Source organism: Hyperolius riggenbachi, chromosome 3 (assembly GCF_040937935.1).
Source record: "Hyperolius riggenbachi isolate aHypRig1 chromosome 3, aHypRig1.pri, whole genome shotgun sequence".
In the NCBI taxonomy this organism is placed as follows: Eukaryota; Metazoa; Chordata; class Amphibia; order Anura; family Hyperoliidae; genus Hyperolius; species Hyperolius riggenbachi.
Genome location: NC_090648.1, coordinates 421,282,632 through 421,300,467, shown reverse-complemented (window position 1 = coordinate 421,300,467; position 17,836 = coordinate 421,282,632). Strand labels below are relative to the sequence as shown.

Here is a 17,836-nt window from a genome sequence, read left to right as displayed (position 1 = left end):
TTTTTGCTGCCTTATTTCATAGTTTACAATTATCCATTTATGTTGATTTTATTGTATAATGTTGTTTTAGGATCTCGCTTACCTTGGGATGAGCAATGGCTTATTGAGTCTCTTTCTGACTCCACAATTTACATGGCTTATTACACAGTTTGTCATCTTTTACAAGGCAATGATCTTAGTGGCCAATCGGAATCTCCAATCGGCATCAGGTACTGCTGTATTCTATTTTGCTTAACTTTTTACTATGCCAAGCAATTAAGTGGAACGCCAACTTCATTTGTCTTGGTACTACTTGGGATGGTTCCTGCATTGTTTTTGTCGCAGAAAAAATGGAAGTCAGTTGAAAGCACTCTAATGGGGACACAGAGACCAGTAAAATCACTTTTAAGGGGTATGGAAAAGAAAACAAGATGTTAATATCCTTCTTAAGGGGCCCATACACGGGTCGATTTCAGCGATCGATCGATTCTATTAAATTCCCCATTCGATCGATTTGCAGCCGAATTCGAACGATTTGATCTATCCTTTTGGGCCATCTCAGGTTCACTTTAAAGCCTATCACTGGCCAAAATCATTTAGCAGACAATATTCCTGACAATCAATGTACTGCATTTTGTAATTTACCAGTGTTTTACTTCAGCTATCATCTGGAAATATGCTTGAAGATGATTACAGTGTAAGTGGCATACTCAGTCCTGACTCAGACAGGAAGTGACTACAGTGTGACCCTCACTGATAAGAAATTCCAACTAAAAACCCTTTCCTATCAGAAAATGGCTTCTCAGAGCTGGAAAGAGATAACAAGGGTCACTAATTCATAGATTAGCTCTGGCGTACTTCAATGAATTTGTTGAGCAAAAACAATTAAACAGTTAAAACTTAAAAAGTAGATTTAAACATGAAATAAAACTGTGGAATATCTTTAAAAGTAATTTTTAGGAGAAGGAAGATAGATACAATTGTTTATTTCATTAGTTTATTTTCGCTTCGGGTGTCCTTTAAAGTGAACCTGATGTGAAAATAAACTGATGAGATAAACAATTATAGTTATCCTCCTACTCCTAAAAATGACTTTAAATGTCACTTTTTCTATTTAAACACTTACAAAGTAGGTTGAATGTTTTACTGTCTCTAATCAATTGCAGACTATTAATTAAAATACATGTTTTCACCTTTTTTTTTTTTTTTTTTTTTTTTTTTTAAATCATCCTCTGCTCTCAGAAGTTGTATTCTGCTAGGAAAACCTCTATGGATGTAATTTGCTTATCAGTGATGTTTACTATATTGCAACAAGGTACCCAGAAGGCAGAAGCAGTCATTTATTAACTTTTTTTCAGGCAGCAAAATAAATCAAGTGAAACAGCCTGGTTATTAATATGTCCTTTACATACATATGTTTATCTCATCATGCCACGTGTTGCCTCAGGTACCCTTTAAGGTTGTCATAGTTCTTATTTGCTGGACCTTTACGCACAGTTTTAATGAGGATAAGTGTGTCCAGCAGTGGAGAAAACAGAGATTTACAATAACTTATAGCAACTAGGCATTGTTTACTTTTAAGCTTGAAGGAATCAGAAGCCTACTAGTCGGATTCATGGCATGCCCTTCATCTTTATACTGAAGCACAAACCTCACTACTGGGCTTTTATTAATGATGCTGTGTTGATGTCGTTGTTTCTATTTAATCTACAGGCCAGAGCTGATGACCAAGGAGGTCTGGGATTATATATTTTTTAAGAAGGCTCCATTTCCAAAAACCACCATTCCCAAGGAGAAACTGGACAAATTAAAGAATGAATTTGAGTTCTGGTATCCAGTAGATCTGAGAGTGTCTGGAAAAGATCTTGTCCCAAATCACTTGTCCTACTTTTTGTACAACCATGTGGCTATGTGGCCGGAAGACAGGTAAGATTGTCATACTTTTCATTGACCACAAAGGATCATGAAATTTGGGTCAAACCATTTTCTTTGCAATAATACCAGTTGCCTGGCAGCCCAGTAGGGTGAATAAGACCAGAAACAAGCATACAGCTAATCTTGTCAGATCTGACAATGTCAAACCTCTGAATTGCTGCATGCTTGTCTAGGGGCTATGGCTAAAAGTATTAAGCCGCATCTACACGCGTAGATGCGGCCGCGATGCTCCTTATCAATCGAGCCGCTGATGCGGCTCGATTGATAAAATCCGACAGGACGGATCTCCGCACCGCCGATTCCCTGCTCGATCCCCGCGAGGGGACAATGGCAGGGAATCGTGCGGGAGATAAGCGGGGACGAGCGGGCACGAGCGGGGAATCGAATGCAGCGCACGCGCGGCGAGCGGGGACGCGGCGGGCACGCTCGGGGACGCGCAAGAGGCCGCCGATCGCCACAACATCTCCCCGTGTAGACGGGGCTTTAGAGGCAGACGATCAGCAGGATAGCAAATCAACTGAGATTGTTTAAAAGGAAATAAATAGGCAGCCTCTGTATCCCTCTCGTTACAGTTGGCCTTTAAAGTGTGTGTGTGTGTGTGTGTGTGTGTGTGTGTGTGTGTGTGTATAGATAGATAGATAGATAGACAGCCCAGAGTAAAATGCATTATACATTTTATTTTTTCATACATTCAGCGCTGCATAATATGTTGGCGCTTTATAAATACAGTAAATAATTACATCACTGCCCCTTGCAAATAGGTTGTAAAATTCTGGGACATTTTGGACTACTCCATCTTCTCATGGGGGGGGTTCTTTGTGTTTTTGTTAATTTTCCAAACCATTTCCTAAATGGCAGTTGTGCAGTCAAACTGCCAAAATTCTGTGCAAGCAAGTAAGAAGGCTGGCATTTTTTTTTTTTACTCAAATTTGTATTGAGAAGTAAAAGCTTGTAACAATATGTACTGCACAGTAAAAAAGCCATTATACAGTACAAACAATCATTTTCAAATAGAACAATAAAGAAACAGAGTGCAGAGAAATACCAGGGTATCCGATATCAAACCATCTATATAGAATGTTCAGAAAGGAATGGTTGTAGGAATACCCAGATTCCCAAGCACACAACCAAACTACATACAGATAACCCTGGAATGTAGAAATTACCAGATAACTTCTCAGGAAATTTTTCAATTATTTTTTTGAGAGAAGTACCCATAGGGTAGAAAGAGAGGAAAGCGAAAGGAAAGAAGGAATGAAAGAAGAAAGAATAGAAAAAAGAAGAGACGAGTGTCTGGGCCAAACCCTAATTAAGGAGATTATACATAATTAAGTCTCAATTATCCATGCTCAACTTACAAACAATGGGGATCGTTCCCAGATCTTATTAAACCTATGAATGGTATCCGATAGTTGGGCTGAAAGATATTCCATTTTATAAACATAGGCCACTCTTGCCAAAAATTCCTGTTTGGTAGGACAGCTAGAATTTTTCCAGTGCAAGGCTATTGGGCATCTAGCAGCTGTCAGATAGTGGTTTATTAATCTTTGGGTATGTGCTCTAATTTTAGGGATTGGTTTACCCAGAGCACATATCCAAGGATCTTTAGGAGTCTAAATATCAATCTGAGATTGAATAGTATCAATAATCATAGACCAGTACGCCTGTATTTTTGGGCAATCCCAAAACAAATGATACATTGAGCCAATTTGACCACACCCACGCCAGCATAATGGAGATACTGTAGGGTAGCATTTGTGCAAACGTTCTGGGGTTCTGTACCATAACATTATTTTATATATGTTCTCTTTAGTTGTTACACATAACGAGGTTTTAGCAATGTTAGACCAGATCTTTTCCCACTGTTTTAAAGTGGTAGTTGTATTGCATACAGTATCCCAGTATCTCATATATTTTAGTTGAAAATCCGACGAATCCTTGGTAGGGTTGTTGAGCCATGAATAGAGCTGTGAGATAATTCCTTTTGAAGTAGGGCCCATCTCTCAAATTCGGTCAAAATCCGATTTTGCATGGAAAGTCAATGTCAGAGAGATTGAGTAAAGAAAGCTTCGAATTTGAAGATATTGCAAAAAGTGTGAGTCAGTCAGATGTAATCACTCTTTCAGGACTTCAAATGTAAACAAACGATTGGTAAAGGGGACCAGAATATTCTCAATCCATAATACTTGATTGGCTTTCCAGTGTGGGAAAGAGAACTCTGGAATTCCAGGTGGAAATTGTGGGTTGCCAAACAGCGGTTGAAGGATTGTGTCTTTGGGGAGTAAAGTTATTGATCTACGTAAGCGATTCCAGAGCTTTAGGTTGACAGTAATTGAGGTAAGTATTTTAGTGGTAGAAGGAACAGTACAGTTTGCATTCAATAGAGCCGAACTAGGGTGCCAGGGTAAAAATTCTATTTTGGCCCATGGGGCATGTGGAACCTTAGATCCCCAAGCTAACATCTGCCGAAGCTGACATGCTATATAATAGTTATAAATATTTGGAACAGACAGACCTCCGAACTGCCTTTGAAGCATAAGAGTACCTCTAGCTATCCTAGGAGGTCTGTGGTTCCAGATGAAATGAAAAAGCTTCTTCTGTAGAGGTAGAAAAAAAGAACGTGGAAGCCATAAGGGCATAACAGACATTAAATATACCAGTTTAGGCAGAGAGTTCATTTTGAATGATGTCATTCAACCCACCCACGAAATGGGGGTAAGAATCCCATTTCAAAAGATCCCTACTAATTTTCTGAATTGTTGGAGTAATATTCAGCTGTACTGCCTCCTTAGTATTTCGGGGAATAAGAACCCCCAAGTATTTTAGGGAATTTGATTGAATCCTATATGCATATGTCTCTTAAAGAAGTAGCTTCCAGGGAGGACAAATAGAAAGATAGAACTTCTGATTTTGAATTATTAATTTTGTAGTTTGAATAAAAACCATACTCCTGAAGTTCCCTCTGCAACACTGGTAAGGAAAGCAGGGGCTTAGATAATGTCAAAAGAACATCGTCTGCAAACAATGATAGTTTATAACTAGAGTCCCCATGTTCTATACCCGTAATATCAGGGTTGCCCCTTATCCTGGCAGCCAAAGGTTCAATTGATAGTGCAAATAATAAAGGGGATAAGGGGCAACTCTGACGAGTACCATTTGAAATAGAAAAATAATCATGTGGATTCGAGTAGGGTATTTTTAGAGCTACTTTTGGGGAGGAGTACAGCTTGAATATTGCATTCAAAAAAATTCCAGAAAATCCCATCTGAGAAAGACATTGATACAGAAAAGGCCAGCTCAAACGGTCGAAAGCCTTTTCTGCATCAAGGCTAAGCAGGACCGAAGGTAGATGTTTGTGGTTAATTAAATCAACTACATTAAATGCTCTCCTAAATTATCCCCAGCATACCTCCCCCTGATAAATCCAACCTAAACCGGATGGATCAACGAGGGCATAAGAGGTGAAAGACGATTGGCAAGAATTTTAGTGAATATCTTCAGGTCCACATTCAGAAGATATATTGGTCCATAGCTCCTATAATCTAGTGGATCCTTTTGTGGTTTAGGAATGACGACCATATGTGAATTCAGAAAAGAAGATGGGATTTGTTCTGATAATAAGAACACATTATACAAATGAACCATTTTTGGAATGAGAACATCTGCCTATTTTTTATAATATGCCCCCGAAAATCCATCCGGACCAGGTGACTTGTGTGGTTTCAGAGTTTTCAAAGTTTCCACAACCTCCTCCCTACTAATGGGTTTATGAAGTGATGAAGCCTGGGATTCAGATAGCCTGGAGCAGTGCTGTCCAACTTCATGGGCATGGAGGGCCATTTTTTTTTCTGACCCCATGGTGGAGGGCCGAAGGTTCTTGCTGGAGCCGCAGCCGCCCCCCCCCCCCCCCCCCCTCCCGCAGTAAAAAAAATGCAATTAAAGGACAATTAGATTGGCAGCACTTTCCACAAAATGCAATGTAATTGGCAGCAGATCCCCACAAAATGCAATTCCAGAGGTCATTGAAGTTGCGCGCGCTGAAAAACAAGGGTACCGTTCTGCGTAGAGCGGCCCGCGTAGCGCGCCGCACCGAAAAATGGGTGTGGCCATGGACCAGAATGTGGGTGTGGCCACGGGTGGAGACAAATTTACATGAAGTTAGCAATGTGGGACATTAGATCAGGACAGTGGTGGCAAACCTTTTGGAAGCCGAGTGCCCAAACTGCAACCCAAAACTCACTTTATCGCAAAGTGGCAACAGCAATCATGATGCCCCCAACAAGACAAATTTAGCAATCATGAGGCCCCCAACAAATCATGAGGCTCCCAACAAGACACATTCAGCAATCTTGAGGCCCCCAACAAGACAAATTCAGCAATCATGATGCCCCCAACAAATCATGAGGCACCCAAGAAGACAAATTCAGCAATCATGAGGCACATAAATAGACAGCATTTCACATACATAGGCAGAATGCCCCCTTAATATGGTTGACACCTCTCACCTGGCTTTTAAATTCTCCTCTACTGGCTGCTGTGCCTGGCAATAGTGTTTTTGGCTGGATTGGGGATGATGTGTGGGCTGAAAGGCCTTGCGGTGATGCTGTGGCCGGGCTGGCGGTGATGCTGTGGTGTGGCCAGCTGAGGTAGTGACAGGTGCCCCCCAGTTAGATAGTGACAAGTGTCCCCCCAGCTGAGGTAGTGACAGGTGCCTCCCAGTTAGATAGTGACAGGTGTCCCCCCCAGCTGAGGTAGTGACAGGTGCCCCCCAGTTAGATAGTGGCAGGTGCCCCCCAGCTAGATAGTGACAGGTGCCCCCCAAGTTAGATAGTGACATGTGCCCCCCAAGTTAGACAGGTGCCCCCCAAGTTAGATAGTGACAGGTGCCCCCCAGCTAGATAGTGACATGTGCCCCCAAGTTAGAGACAGGTGCCCCCCAAGTTAGATAGTGACAGGTGCCCCCCAGCTAGTGACATGTGCCCCCCAAGTTAGATAGTGACATGTGCCCCCCAAGTTAGATAGTGACATGTGCCCCCCAAGTTAGATAGTGACAGGTGCCCCCCAAGTTAGAGACAGGTGCCCCCCAAGTTAGAGACAGGTGCCCCCCAAGTTAGAGACAGGTGCCCCCCAAGTTAGATAGAGACAGGTGCCCCCCAAGTTAGATAGAGACAGGTGCCCCCCAAGTTAGATAGAGACAGGTGCCCCCCAAGTTAGATAGTGACATGTGCCCCCCATGTTAGATAGAGACATGTGCCCCCCATGTTAGATAGAGACAGGTGCCCCCCATGTTAGATAGAGACATGTGCCCCCCATGTTAGATAGAGACAGGTGCCCCCCATGTTAGATAGAGACAGGTGCCCCCCATGTTAGATAGAGACAGGTGCCCCCCAAGTTAGATAGTGACAGGTGCCCCCCAAGTTAGATAGTGACAGGTGCCCCCCAAGTTAGATAGCGAGGTGTCCAGTCCCCGTTACCTGTCAGCCTTGTCCTCTCCCGTGTCCCCGCTGGCGCTGCCTTAGCTCAGACCTTACAGATCGCGGCGACTGAAGAGAGCAGAGTGCGCATAGCACCCGCGCGGAGGAACTTCACATGCGGAAGTGACAAATGATGTCACGTCCGCATGTGAAGTACTCCGTGTATGCGGGTACTACACATGCGCACTCTGCTCTCTTCAGTCGCCGCGATCTGTGAGGTCTGAGCTAAGGCAGCGCCAGCGGGGTCACGGGAGAGGACAGCGCTGATGCAGGCCAGCGGGGACACGGGAAAGTGCGCGTTTTGAGATTGCAGGCATGGCGCCTATAGCGGAAGCCATGCCTGCAACTCAGGGAGACGAGCGGGCCGCAGCTGGAGGCCTGGCGGGCCGGATGCGGGCCGCCAGTTGGACAGCGCTGGCCTGGAGAGACCACAGCTCCTAAGATAGTTTTGGATTTCATTAATGGGAGAGTTTAGAGAGGGATCTGAATCCAGTAAATTATAGATGGAAGCAAAATTTTGGAAATATTGGCAATTTTACCTATATCATGCTGAATAATGCCCTGACTATCCCTGAGAGTAAACACTGCATTTCGAGATTTCATTTCCCTTAACTTTTTAGCTAACAACGTGTGGGCCTTATTTCCTTTATCATAAAATAATTGACGTGTGAATAGAATAGATCTTTCTACTCTCTTAAACTGAACTTCTGAAAGTTCTTGTCTTACAGACTGTAAATGGGAATGTGTCTCAGGGAGAGGATTCTTTTTTGAAACTTTCTTCCAGCGAAATTAGCTTAGAATACAGTTTATCTATAAGTAACTGAGCCTCTTTCTTGCGTTTAGATGCCAATGCTATGATCTTTCCCTTTATTGTAGCTTTGTGTGCTTCCCATAATATTGCTATTGAGTTAACTGAGCCCTCATTATGAGTAAAAAAATTCCTGAATAGCCTCTAGAATTTCTATGGAAAAAGAAGCATCAATAAGTAGGCTGTTATTTAATTTCCAAGCAGTAGGTATTTGGCCAGTCCATGCTAAATAAAGATCAACATCCATTGGGGCGTGGTCCAACCAAGATATAGGGCCAATATGGGCGTTTTTCAAAGATGAGAGCAAGGTGGGGGATATAAAAATATAATCAATTCTGGAAAAAGTTCAGTGATTATGAGAGTAAAATGTGAAATCATTATCTAGAGTGTGTAGTACTCTCCAGGCATCTAATAACCCATATTCCTTTAAAAGCTCCCTAAACTTGTGTGAGATTTCGCAAATTTCAGAGAAATGTAACGGCCTAGTAGTCGATTTTGTATCTCTAGTGGGGGGAAAAAACAAATTAAAATCCCCTCCTATTAGTGTTAGGACAGTTAAAAGCTGCTATTTTATTTAGAACTTTATCTATAAAATAAATCTTTTTTAATAGATCTTTTTGAGGAGATGCCTATGAAATACTGAAAATCCCCATGACGATATGGAATAGTCCAAAATCTGTCAGATAACTGATTTTTACTGCCTACTCTAAGCGACCACAACATAGGAGAAAATAATTTGTATTGCATTTTACTACAAACTTCATAGAAATATGTATTTTAAATTAACATTTGTCACGATAGTGATCCTTATAGAATTTGAAACTGTCTTGGTTTCATAAGGCCAGGTATAAGCTGCCCAGACATACCTTATGTTTTGCATGTAATTTCCCATGTTTACTTGGGTTCCTGCCAGGAGCTCCAGTTACCACCCCAATCCAAAGAAATACTGGCAGATTATTTGGCGGCTTTTGAAACTGACCCCAGAATGTGGTAGGAAAAGTAGATCGTGATGCACACTACAGAACAATTAGTGATCTGATTGTAAAGTGCAAAAATTTGCTAAATTTGCCGCCATCTACAAGCCATGTTTTAAAAATGGTTAAAGCAATCCCAAACTGAAAATAAACTTATGAGATTGAATAGAGTCTGATATTTTTATATTCAGTTTTAAGATCAGTCAGGTAGCCAACCATGTAGGTAGTCAGAGAGTCCCCCATTTAGGCAGTCAGACTATCAGAATAAGTACTGTAGATTCATTCTTAACCTGAATCTGTTCTTAAAGGGAATGTCCAAGCAAAATAAAAAAATGAGTTTCACTTACCTGGGGCTTCTACCAGCCCCATGCAGCCCTCCTGTGCCCTCGTAGTCACTCACTGCTGCTCCAGTCCCCCGCTGGCAGCTTGCCGACCTCGGAGGTCGGCGGGCCGCATTGCGTACATTTTTAGGCATTCCCGCTAGTGCAGGAACATTAACACATACATTTTTACGCATTACTGGTTCAATGCGTAAAAATGTACACATTGAACCAGTAACGCGTAAAAATGTATGTGTTAATGTTCCTGCATTAGCGGGAATGCGTAAAAATGTACGCAATGCGGTCCGCCGACCTGCGAGGTCGGCAAGCTGCCAGCGGGGGACTGGAGCAGCAGTGAGTGACTACGAGGGCACAGGATGGCTGCATGGGGCTGGTAGAAGCCCCAGGTAAGTGAAACTCATTTTTTTATTTTGCCTGAACCTTCCCTTTAAGTCAGAACACTGCCATCTCTGTCCCCTGTGCCTCCAGTGTCCCCCTTCGTGTCACCTCTGCCCCTTTATACAAGTTTAAAAGCTCTTTTGAATTGTTGATCATCATTTTCTCAAAAACTAAATCCAATTTGAAAAATATTTTTTTTTTACTTGTTCCCACAGAATCCATGCTGTTCGTATGGGTAGGTCGTTCATAAGTCGGGGACTACCTGTATAATATTTTTTTTTTCTTTACACAATTTAGTGGCAAGTGGCCTGTAGCTGTCCGAGCAAATGGACACCTTCTGCTGAATTCAGAAAAGGTATCATTTTATAGTCTTTCTCTGTGGCAGAGTATGTATGGATATGTTATTCTACCTCTTTTACACCTTCCCTTTTATCTTGTTTTTAGATGTCCAAGTCTACAGGAAACTTTCTCACTCTGAGTGACGCAATTGGAAAGTTTTCAGCAGATGGTTTGTGTTTTTGAGATATTTGCTGTCTTTTAGAATGTGTACAAATGCAGAAATGCACCAAACTGACATTTATTGCCTGTCTGCAAAGAAAGACCTCACACTGCTGTATATATTCCCTGTCTGTAAAGAAATACCTCACACTGCCGTATATATTCCCTGTCTGCAAAGAAAGACCTCACACTGCCGTATCTATTCCCTGTCTGCAAAGATAGACCTCACACTTCCGTATCTATTCCCTGTCTGCAAAGAAAGACCTCACACTGCCGTATATATTCCCCGTCAGCAAAGATAGACCTCACACTGCCGTATATATTCCCTGTCTGCAAAGATGAACCTCACACTGCCGTATATATTCCCTGTCTGCAAAGATAGACCTCACACTGCCGTATATATTCCCTGTCTGCAAAGATAGACCTCACACTGCCGTATATATTCCCTGTCTGCAAAGATAGACCTCACACTGCCGTATATATTCCCTGTCTGCAAAGATAGACCTCACACTGCCGTATATATTCCCTGTCTGCAAAGATAGACCTGTCGTATATTATGCCGGTCTGCAAAGAAAGACCTCACACTGCCGTATATGTTCCCTGTCAGAAAAGAGGTTGTTGCTAAGTGCTATGTGTTCCCCCACCAGATTATAGATGTTTGCTCATCTATCTTCTATGAGCTGATAAGCATATTCAACACCTAAGCCCAGACATACTGTACTTGTATTTGGCATCAGCAGGTTTGCTGCCTGGGGAGTCAATTTTGATAGTCTAAAACAGAACTTTACTCTTGGCTAAAACAAATCCTTATTTACTCTTGACTGATATCCTGGGGGTAGATAGAGGCAGGCATTTCCTAGAGGCAGGGGGTGGGGGGTGAATGTGAGGAGGTGATGTGATATTACACACCAACACATATTAAAGTTAATATATAGGGCAGGCAGAGAAATCAGCTGCTTCTAAATATCATTTTACAGAACATTATGCTGGGAATACACAATGCGTTTTTTTTCCCGCTTGATCGGTTTTGCCACTCGACTCTCTTATCTTCCGCTTATCTTTCTTATCTTTTTCAATTCACTTCTATGAGAAATCGAGCGGTAAAACGATCAAACGTGAGATCGGACATGTCAAAATTATCTGTCGAACCATCTATCTGCTGGAAAAACGCATGGTGTATTCCCAGCATTAGAAACATCATCACAAAACAATAAAGAAAATATTCACAAACTATGTACCTGATCTACTGTATATTTGCAGCAAATTTACTCTCTAATGCTGGACAAGCCATTACCATACTATGAAAATACGTCTAGCGTGTGACTACAAGCAGCTGCCTTCCATGTATATGTAAGAAGGCTTTCCTCCACGCAATCTCAGCGTCAGTAGGCTATTGGTTAGGTAGATTACAGACCTTTCTCCCTGTACAATCCCTACCATCGGTATGTGAATTATACCTATTATATACTAGCTGATGGCCCGGCGTTGCCTGGGTATGTATTTGGCTGGTGTTGGCTGCACCAACTTTTTCTAACCCTAACACTCAATTACTCAGTGACCAAGTTTGTGAGCTTTGCAGTCTTTGGCATCAATATTTTGCTTTGAAATGAAACAAATCTGGCTGTTTGTGGCTCCACCCCCTTTTCTGAATTTGAACCCCAGTCACCCAATGACCTACTGTACCAGGTTTGAGGCTTGTTCCATTAACAGTGCAAAAATTATTAAATATTCCCCTTGAAAATCAATAGATGAATTTTGATTGGCTTTTGTAGGCTCCACTCAATTTTCTGAATATTACTCCGTCACCCAATGACCAACTGCACACAGTTTGAGGCTCCCTGCACACTGCAAATCCGTTTTCTGATTCTGATACCGATTTTCAATTTCCGATTTTCCCTGAATACATTCAACAGAAAAACGGATCAAAAAACGCAGCATGCAGTAAAGATTAAAAATCTGAATCGGAGGTAAAAAACGATTAAAAAGCGGAATCGGAAATGCATGCAGTGTGCAAGAGGCCTTAGAACCCTGCCATTAACAGTGTAAGAATGGCTGCAGTTTACATTTTCCCAGTGAAATCTGTATTTGTCTCCGCCCACTTTTTGATTCCAGGTAATGGGGTGTGTGTGTGTGTGTGTGTGTGTGTGTGTGTGTGTGTGTGTGTGTGTGTGTTAAATTTCATCCAAATCCATTCAACCATTGTTGCGTGATTAACAAACATCCAAACTTTCACATTTATAACATTAGTGAAATATTGTGGCTGCTTGGCACACCAGCAGCTCAGCAGCTAGAAACTCTGTATCTGTCGCTGTTTCTGGTTGGACACGTCCATAGCAAGTATCTACCAATACTTAGCCCGCCTGACAATATTGGCCCGCCCGCAGATCTGTCCCCTCAGTGGTTATAGGCTATGCACAATGAGGGAACGGGCCAATATTGTCAGGAGGAGAGCAAGGGAGCCAATTGTCCGGCCACAGTCCCGCAACCGAGAGATTTGGTGACCCACCTAGGACATATTTGTGCCTGGGTTGGGGGACACAAATTTTAAAACCTGTCCCAGGTAAACTGGGGTCGTCTTGTACCTAAGAACATGAGAAATTAAACCTTTTTATGTTGCTCATTGCTAATTTATTAAGTAAATGGTACACAGCAGTTCTTTCCTTGTATTTCTTAGGCATGCGTCTTGCACTTGCCGATGCCGGTGATACCGTGGAAGATGCAAACTTTGTTGAAGCCATGGCTGATGCTGGAATTCTGCGCCTGTACACATGGGTGGAGTGGGTTAAAGAGATGCTGGCAAACTTTGACAGTTTGAGAAGTGGTCCCAACCATACATTCAATGACCGTGTTTTTGAATGGTATGTTGTAACATGCATGTTTTATAAAGGGAGCCTGTCCCAAGTATAATATAGCAGCTTATATAATGAGCACACAGCATCTAATATAGATGTATGAAACAGTTTTTCTTCAGTTTCCAATTACAGTGCATGTTGTAGGGAATATGTCAGTAAGTGAAGCCACTATGTAAGCAGCAGCTACTTCCAAGGCAGCCACAGCACTTACAGTAATACTGAGCAAGGGTTCATTTTCAGGTACAGGAGGGGGGCGCAGGAAAGTAGGGCAGTGGGCACACAGTGGCAGGGAGGGGTGCCCAACTAACCCCTCACCTTGTGCCTCCTCCTTAGGTGCTCCCAGCTCCTCACTCCAGAAATGTTTGATGTAGGCGGGAAACTCACCTTTTCCACGTTCCAGGCGGTGACAGAGCTCTGCGTTCCTCCGTCTTCTTGTCTCCAATGCTGCTGACGCTGTTCCCTGTCAGCGGCGTTGTAGACATACAAGACGTCGGCACGCAGAGCTCCATTGCAGGAAAAGGTAAGTTTGCTGCCACGGCTAACATTTATGGAGGAAGGAACCGGGAGCGCTGAAGAGGGGCCCGAGGTGAGGGGGGGGGGGGGGAGTTGGGCCCCCTCCCTGCTGGTGTGCCCACTGCTCCTCCTCCAGGCTACCTATACCTAGGGCACCTATAGACTTGACTTAACCTATGCTGGGGGCACCTATAGCTGGCTAATCTATATCCGGGGGAACCTATGCCTGGCTACCTATAATGGGGGAACCTATAGCTGGTTACCTATACTGGAGGCACCTATGCCTGAATACTGGGTTCACCTATGCCTAGCTACCTATACTGGGGGCACATATTCCTGGCTACCTACACTGGGGGCACCTGTAGCTGGCTAACCTACACTGGGGGCACCTGTAGCTGTTTATATACAACATGAAGTATTAGAACACATCGTTGAACACTGTATGCAGCCTCTTTGTATAGGAGCTCTTATGTGCCGGTGTATTTCTACCGATGTATGCTTCTGTCCAGATACATGTGGGTTTTTTTACTCAACACTGAACAGTCTTCAACATCTCATTGCAGTAACAATATAAATTAAAAATGGCTAGAGATGACTTTCATTTCAGGAAAACACGACAGTCATGTGTGCTCCCTGCTGGTTCCTGTAATCCACCAATAATGGCACAGCTCTTGTTTGCAAACTACTAGAACTTTGTTGTCCCTAACTCTTCCCCTCCCCACCACTGGCTGTGCCAACCCCCGTAAACCCACTCCCCTCTGAGACTCTGAAAGAGAGGTTTATGATTGGCATCTGGGTCCTAGCTGTAACAAAATTCTGAGCTGTGATCAATAAAGAAATGTCACATGACTACCGCTGTTTTCTAAATATAAAGGTATTTCCAACTATTTTAAACATTTTAACCTTGTATTATTACTGGGTCATGGGAGGAGGTCCTTTAACTTCTATAACATTTTTAGCAGGGATGTTAAAAGTACTTATTTTTAGGAATCCCAGCAGTAGCAGTTTTCTTAATCTTAGTGAAGGCCTTCTTAGGAGAGCCAAATCAATCCAACATGCATACAGCCTGTTTTGGACTTTTTGGTCTTTATCAGTGCATGACATGGATTGACATGGCTCTATGGGATATAGGGTTCAGACCACTACTAAGGAATACCCAGTTAGCTGCTGGTGACCTAGAACCACCTGTAGTAGATTCTGTATATTTTAGGCAGGGTCATTGATTGGTGCCATGATATAATGGAAGCTTTTCTTACAGTGAGATGAATGCAGGAATCCTAAAAACTGAGCAAAACTATGAAAAAATGATGTTTAAGGAAGCTCTTAAAACTGGATTCTTTGAGTTTCAGGTGAGTTTATCAGATTTAGTGATTATTCTGTGATGACAGTATTGTTATGACATATTAATAGTCTTTCATTAGTCCAGTTAATTAGTGGTTCATTGTTTTTTTTGTTCCTCCAATGATTTGTGCTTCTGTACTACATGGACAGAAAATGGCAGTTAAATGGACAATATAAAATCAAGTTTCAAAGGCATCTTCCCATGTATACCTGCATGTAGTCACATCCTAGAAAGCAAATAACCTATAGAAGTAAAGGAGAGTAAGTCTGCTAAGGCAACAAAGAAAGCAAAGAAGTTGTAGAGCAGTTGGTTAATGGCACCAACCCAGTGGCTTCTTTACCTTCATGACAACTGACCAACTGCAAACTGTATAAAGCTACTTACACACTTACAATGTTCTTAATCCCATACTATCCCTGAAGACCATATCAGCTGAAAATTGTTTACATTACAAACAGAGTCTTTACTAGCCAGTTCCATACTGAATGTTTGCAAATGTTACCATCACTTAGGAAGACGGATCCTAGGGGGTTGATTTACTAATAGCTGTTAATATTGCTTTGTGCAGACAGCACATCTTACCGATACTTCTGCTAGCAAAGTACCGTGAGTTGTGCGATTAGCATGAGCTGGGGCACATGAGTAACGTGAGCGTTGCTACGATTATATACGTAGCAGTAATGCACGTTACACAAGTAATGTAATTATGCATGATCCTAGCAGTGCTCACGTTACCCATGAACACCGAGTCACGCTAATTATGCAATTCACGATAATGGTCAATGCAATTCGAAGCCTTTTCAAAGAACATCTTCCAAAACAGATCAGCGTACACAGCGTGCAGCTCCCCCCACCCAAAAAGGGAAACCTAAAAACACAATATGACCAGGCTGCATTATTCACTGAATCCACATAGCAAACCATTCTTATAATTAAGGGGGTTGTATCCAGTTTATAAACCTTTATTATACAGTTTGTGGATATTTACCGGTCTCTGGAAATCCAGAAAAGTTGCAACAATCAATACAGGACAAATGTACAAAAACAAAATCTAGCTTAATTAGCACGTTGATGATACGTGTTATCATTGCTTTACTATTCAGGCCTTTTTACTTTTTTTTTTTTTTTTGGAAGTAGCAGTTGTGTAGAAGAACTCCATAAAGCATAGTGTACTGAGAACAGTTCAGTGGTGTCGAAATGTTGTGAATTTTTGCACTACTGGATCCACCATTGTCTTGCAGGCTGCCAAGGATAAATACAGAGAGTTGGCCATTGAAGGCATGCACAGAGACCTCGTATTCCGCTTCATTGAAACCCAGACGCTGCTGCTGGCACCCATCTGTCCACACTTGTGTGAATATGTGTGGTCATTACTTGGGAAGGTATATGATGCATTCTGGTATTTTATCTTAACACAGGTTATAACACTTTAGAGACATACTAGTTCTGTACTATGTTGACATATGGTCATCACCTGAATTGGCCATGTTTGCTGGAACTGTCTGAGACTTTTTCCTGTTTATTACTGGGAAAGTCTTCTGCTCTTTCCTCTGCTCTTTTTTATAAACATGAATATTCCACTTAGCCAAACTAATGCTTGTAGGTGTATCTGACACAATGGTTCTGGGTCATGCTTTACGTGTCTGACAGCTGTCTTATGTCTCTACACCGCTTTATTCTTCTCCATTAAGTTTTGTTGGGCCGTAAACAGATTGATACATCTGTGATCAACTATATTTGCAGCAATATGGACATTATGCAAAACGTGATTAGACCTCATGTTTGGCTTACTGGAAACCTAAAGTGACATCCTCCTCCTGGATACCAACGGTGCCGTGCACAGATCCCCAGAATATATCTGACAAGAGCTTGTCAGATATGTAATCGTGGCTGTGCTCCCATGCGCGAATGCAGCCACGCCTGTGCAGTAACCCAAAGCCGCTTGTACATGCGCTGCTCCATGCTAATGTGCAGGTGCGGCCGTACTTGCTTAGGCACAGTACGGCCACGGTCGTGCACGAAGAGGAGCATGGTTATTATTATTAATATTATTATTATTTAGTATTTATATAGCGCCGACATATTACGCAGCGCTGTACAGAGTATATATATATCTTGTCACTAACTGTCCCTCAAAGGAGCTCACAATCTAATCCCTACCATTGCCATATGTCTATGTTATGTAGTGTAAGTACTGTAGTACTGTACTACAGTAGTCTAGGGCCAATTTTTTAGGGGGAACCAATTAACTTATCCATATGTTTTTGGAATGTGGGAGGAAACCGGAGTGCCCGGAGGAAACCCACACAGACACGGAGAGAACATACAAACTCTTTGCAGATAGTGCCCTGGCTGGGATTCGAACCAGGGACCCAGCGCTGCAAGGCGAGAGAGCTAACCACTACGCCACCGTGGTTGGCATTTAAAAGCTGGTCCTAGGCAGTGGCCATGGTTTCTAGGAGGACACTGGAAGCTTCTGGAGGTTGTTTGTATTGTTTTTTTTTTTTGTGATTTTATTCCGCCTTTGGTTTATTTTAAGATACTGACAATTTTTTTTTACTGTTAAATTAGCTTAATTATGTCACATGATGCTTTATAATGTGATGCACATGTAGGTAGCACAAATGATCAAACTAAATATTTCCAGTTGCGCAGTAACACATGAGGCTTGATTCACAAAGCGGTGCTAACTGTTAGCACGCCTGTGAAAAGCCCCTTAGCGTGTCTAAAAGAGCTTTTTTT

At 42.4% G+C, this 17,836-nt stretch overlaps 1 protein-coding gene across 1 annotated transcript in view; it reads left to right on the top strand.

The window, feature by feature from the left end:
* LARS1 (leucyl-tRNA synthetase 1) overlaps window positions 1-17,836 on the top strand; it is a 101,356-nt gene that overhangs the window by 43,305 nt on the left and 40,215 nt on the right. The window contains exons 19-25 of the mRNA XM_068277537.1: window positions 71-209; window positions 1,693-1,905; window positions 10,187-10,244; window positions 10,334-10,397; window positions 13,062-13,245; window positions 15,011-15,101; window positions 16,336-16,476. Of these exons, the coding sequence (XP_068133638.1) occupies window positions 71-209; window positions 1,693-1,905; window positions 10,187-10,244; window positions 10,334-10,397; window positions 13,062-13,245; window positions 15,011-15,101; window positions 16,336-16,476 (890 nt within the window). The remainder of the gene's footprint in view (window positions 1-70; window positions 210-1,692; window positions 1,906-10,186; window positions 10,245-10,333; window positions 10,398-13,061; window positions 13,246-15,010; window positions 15,102-16,335; window positions 16,477-17,836) is intronic.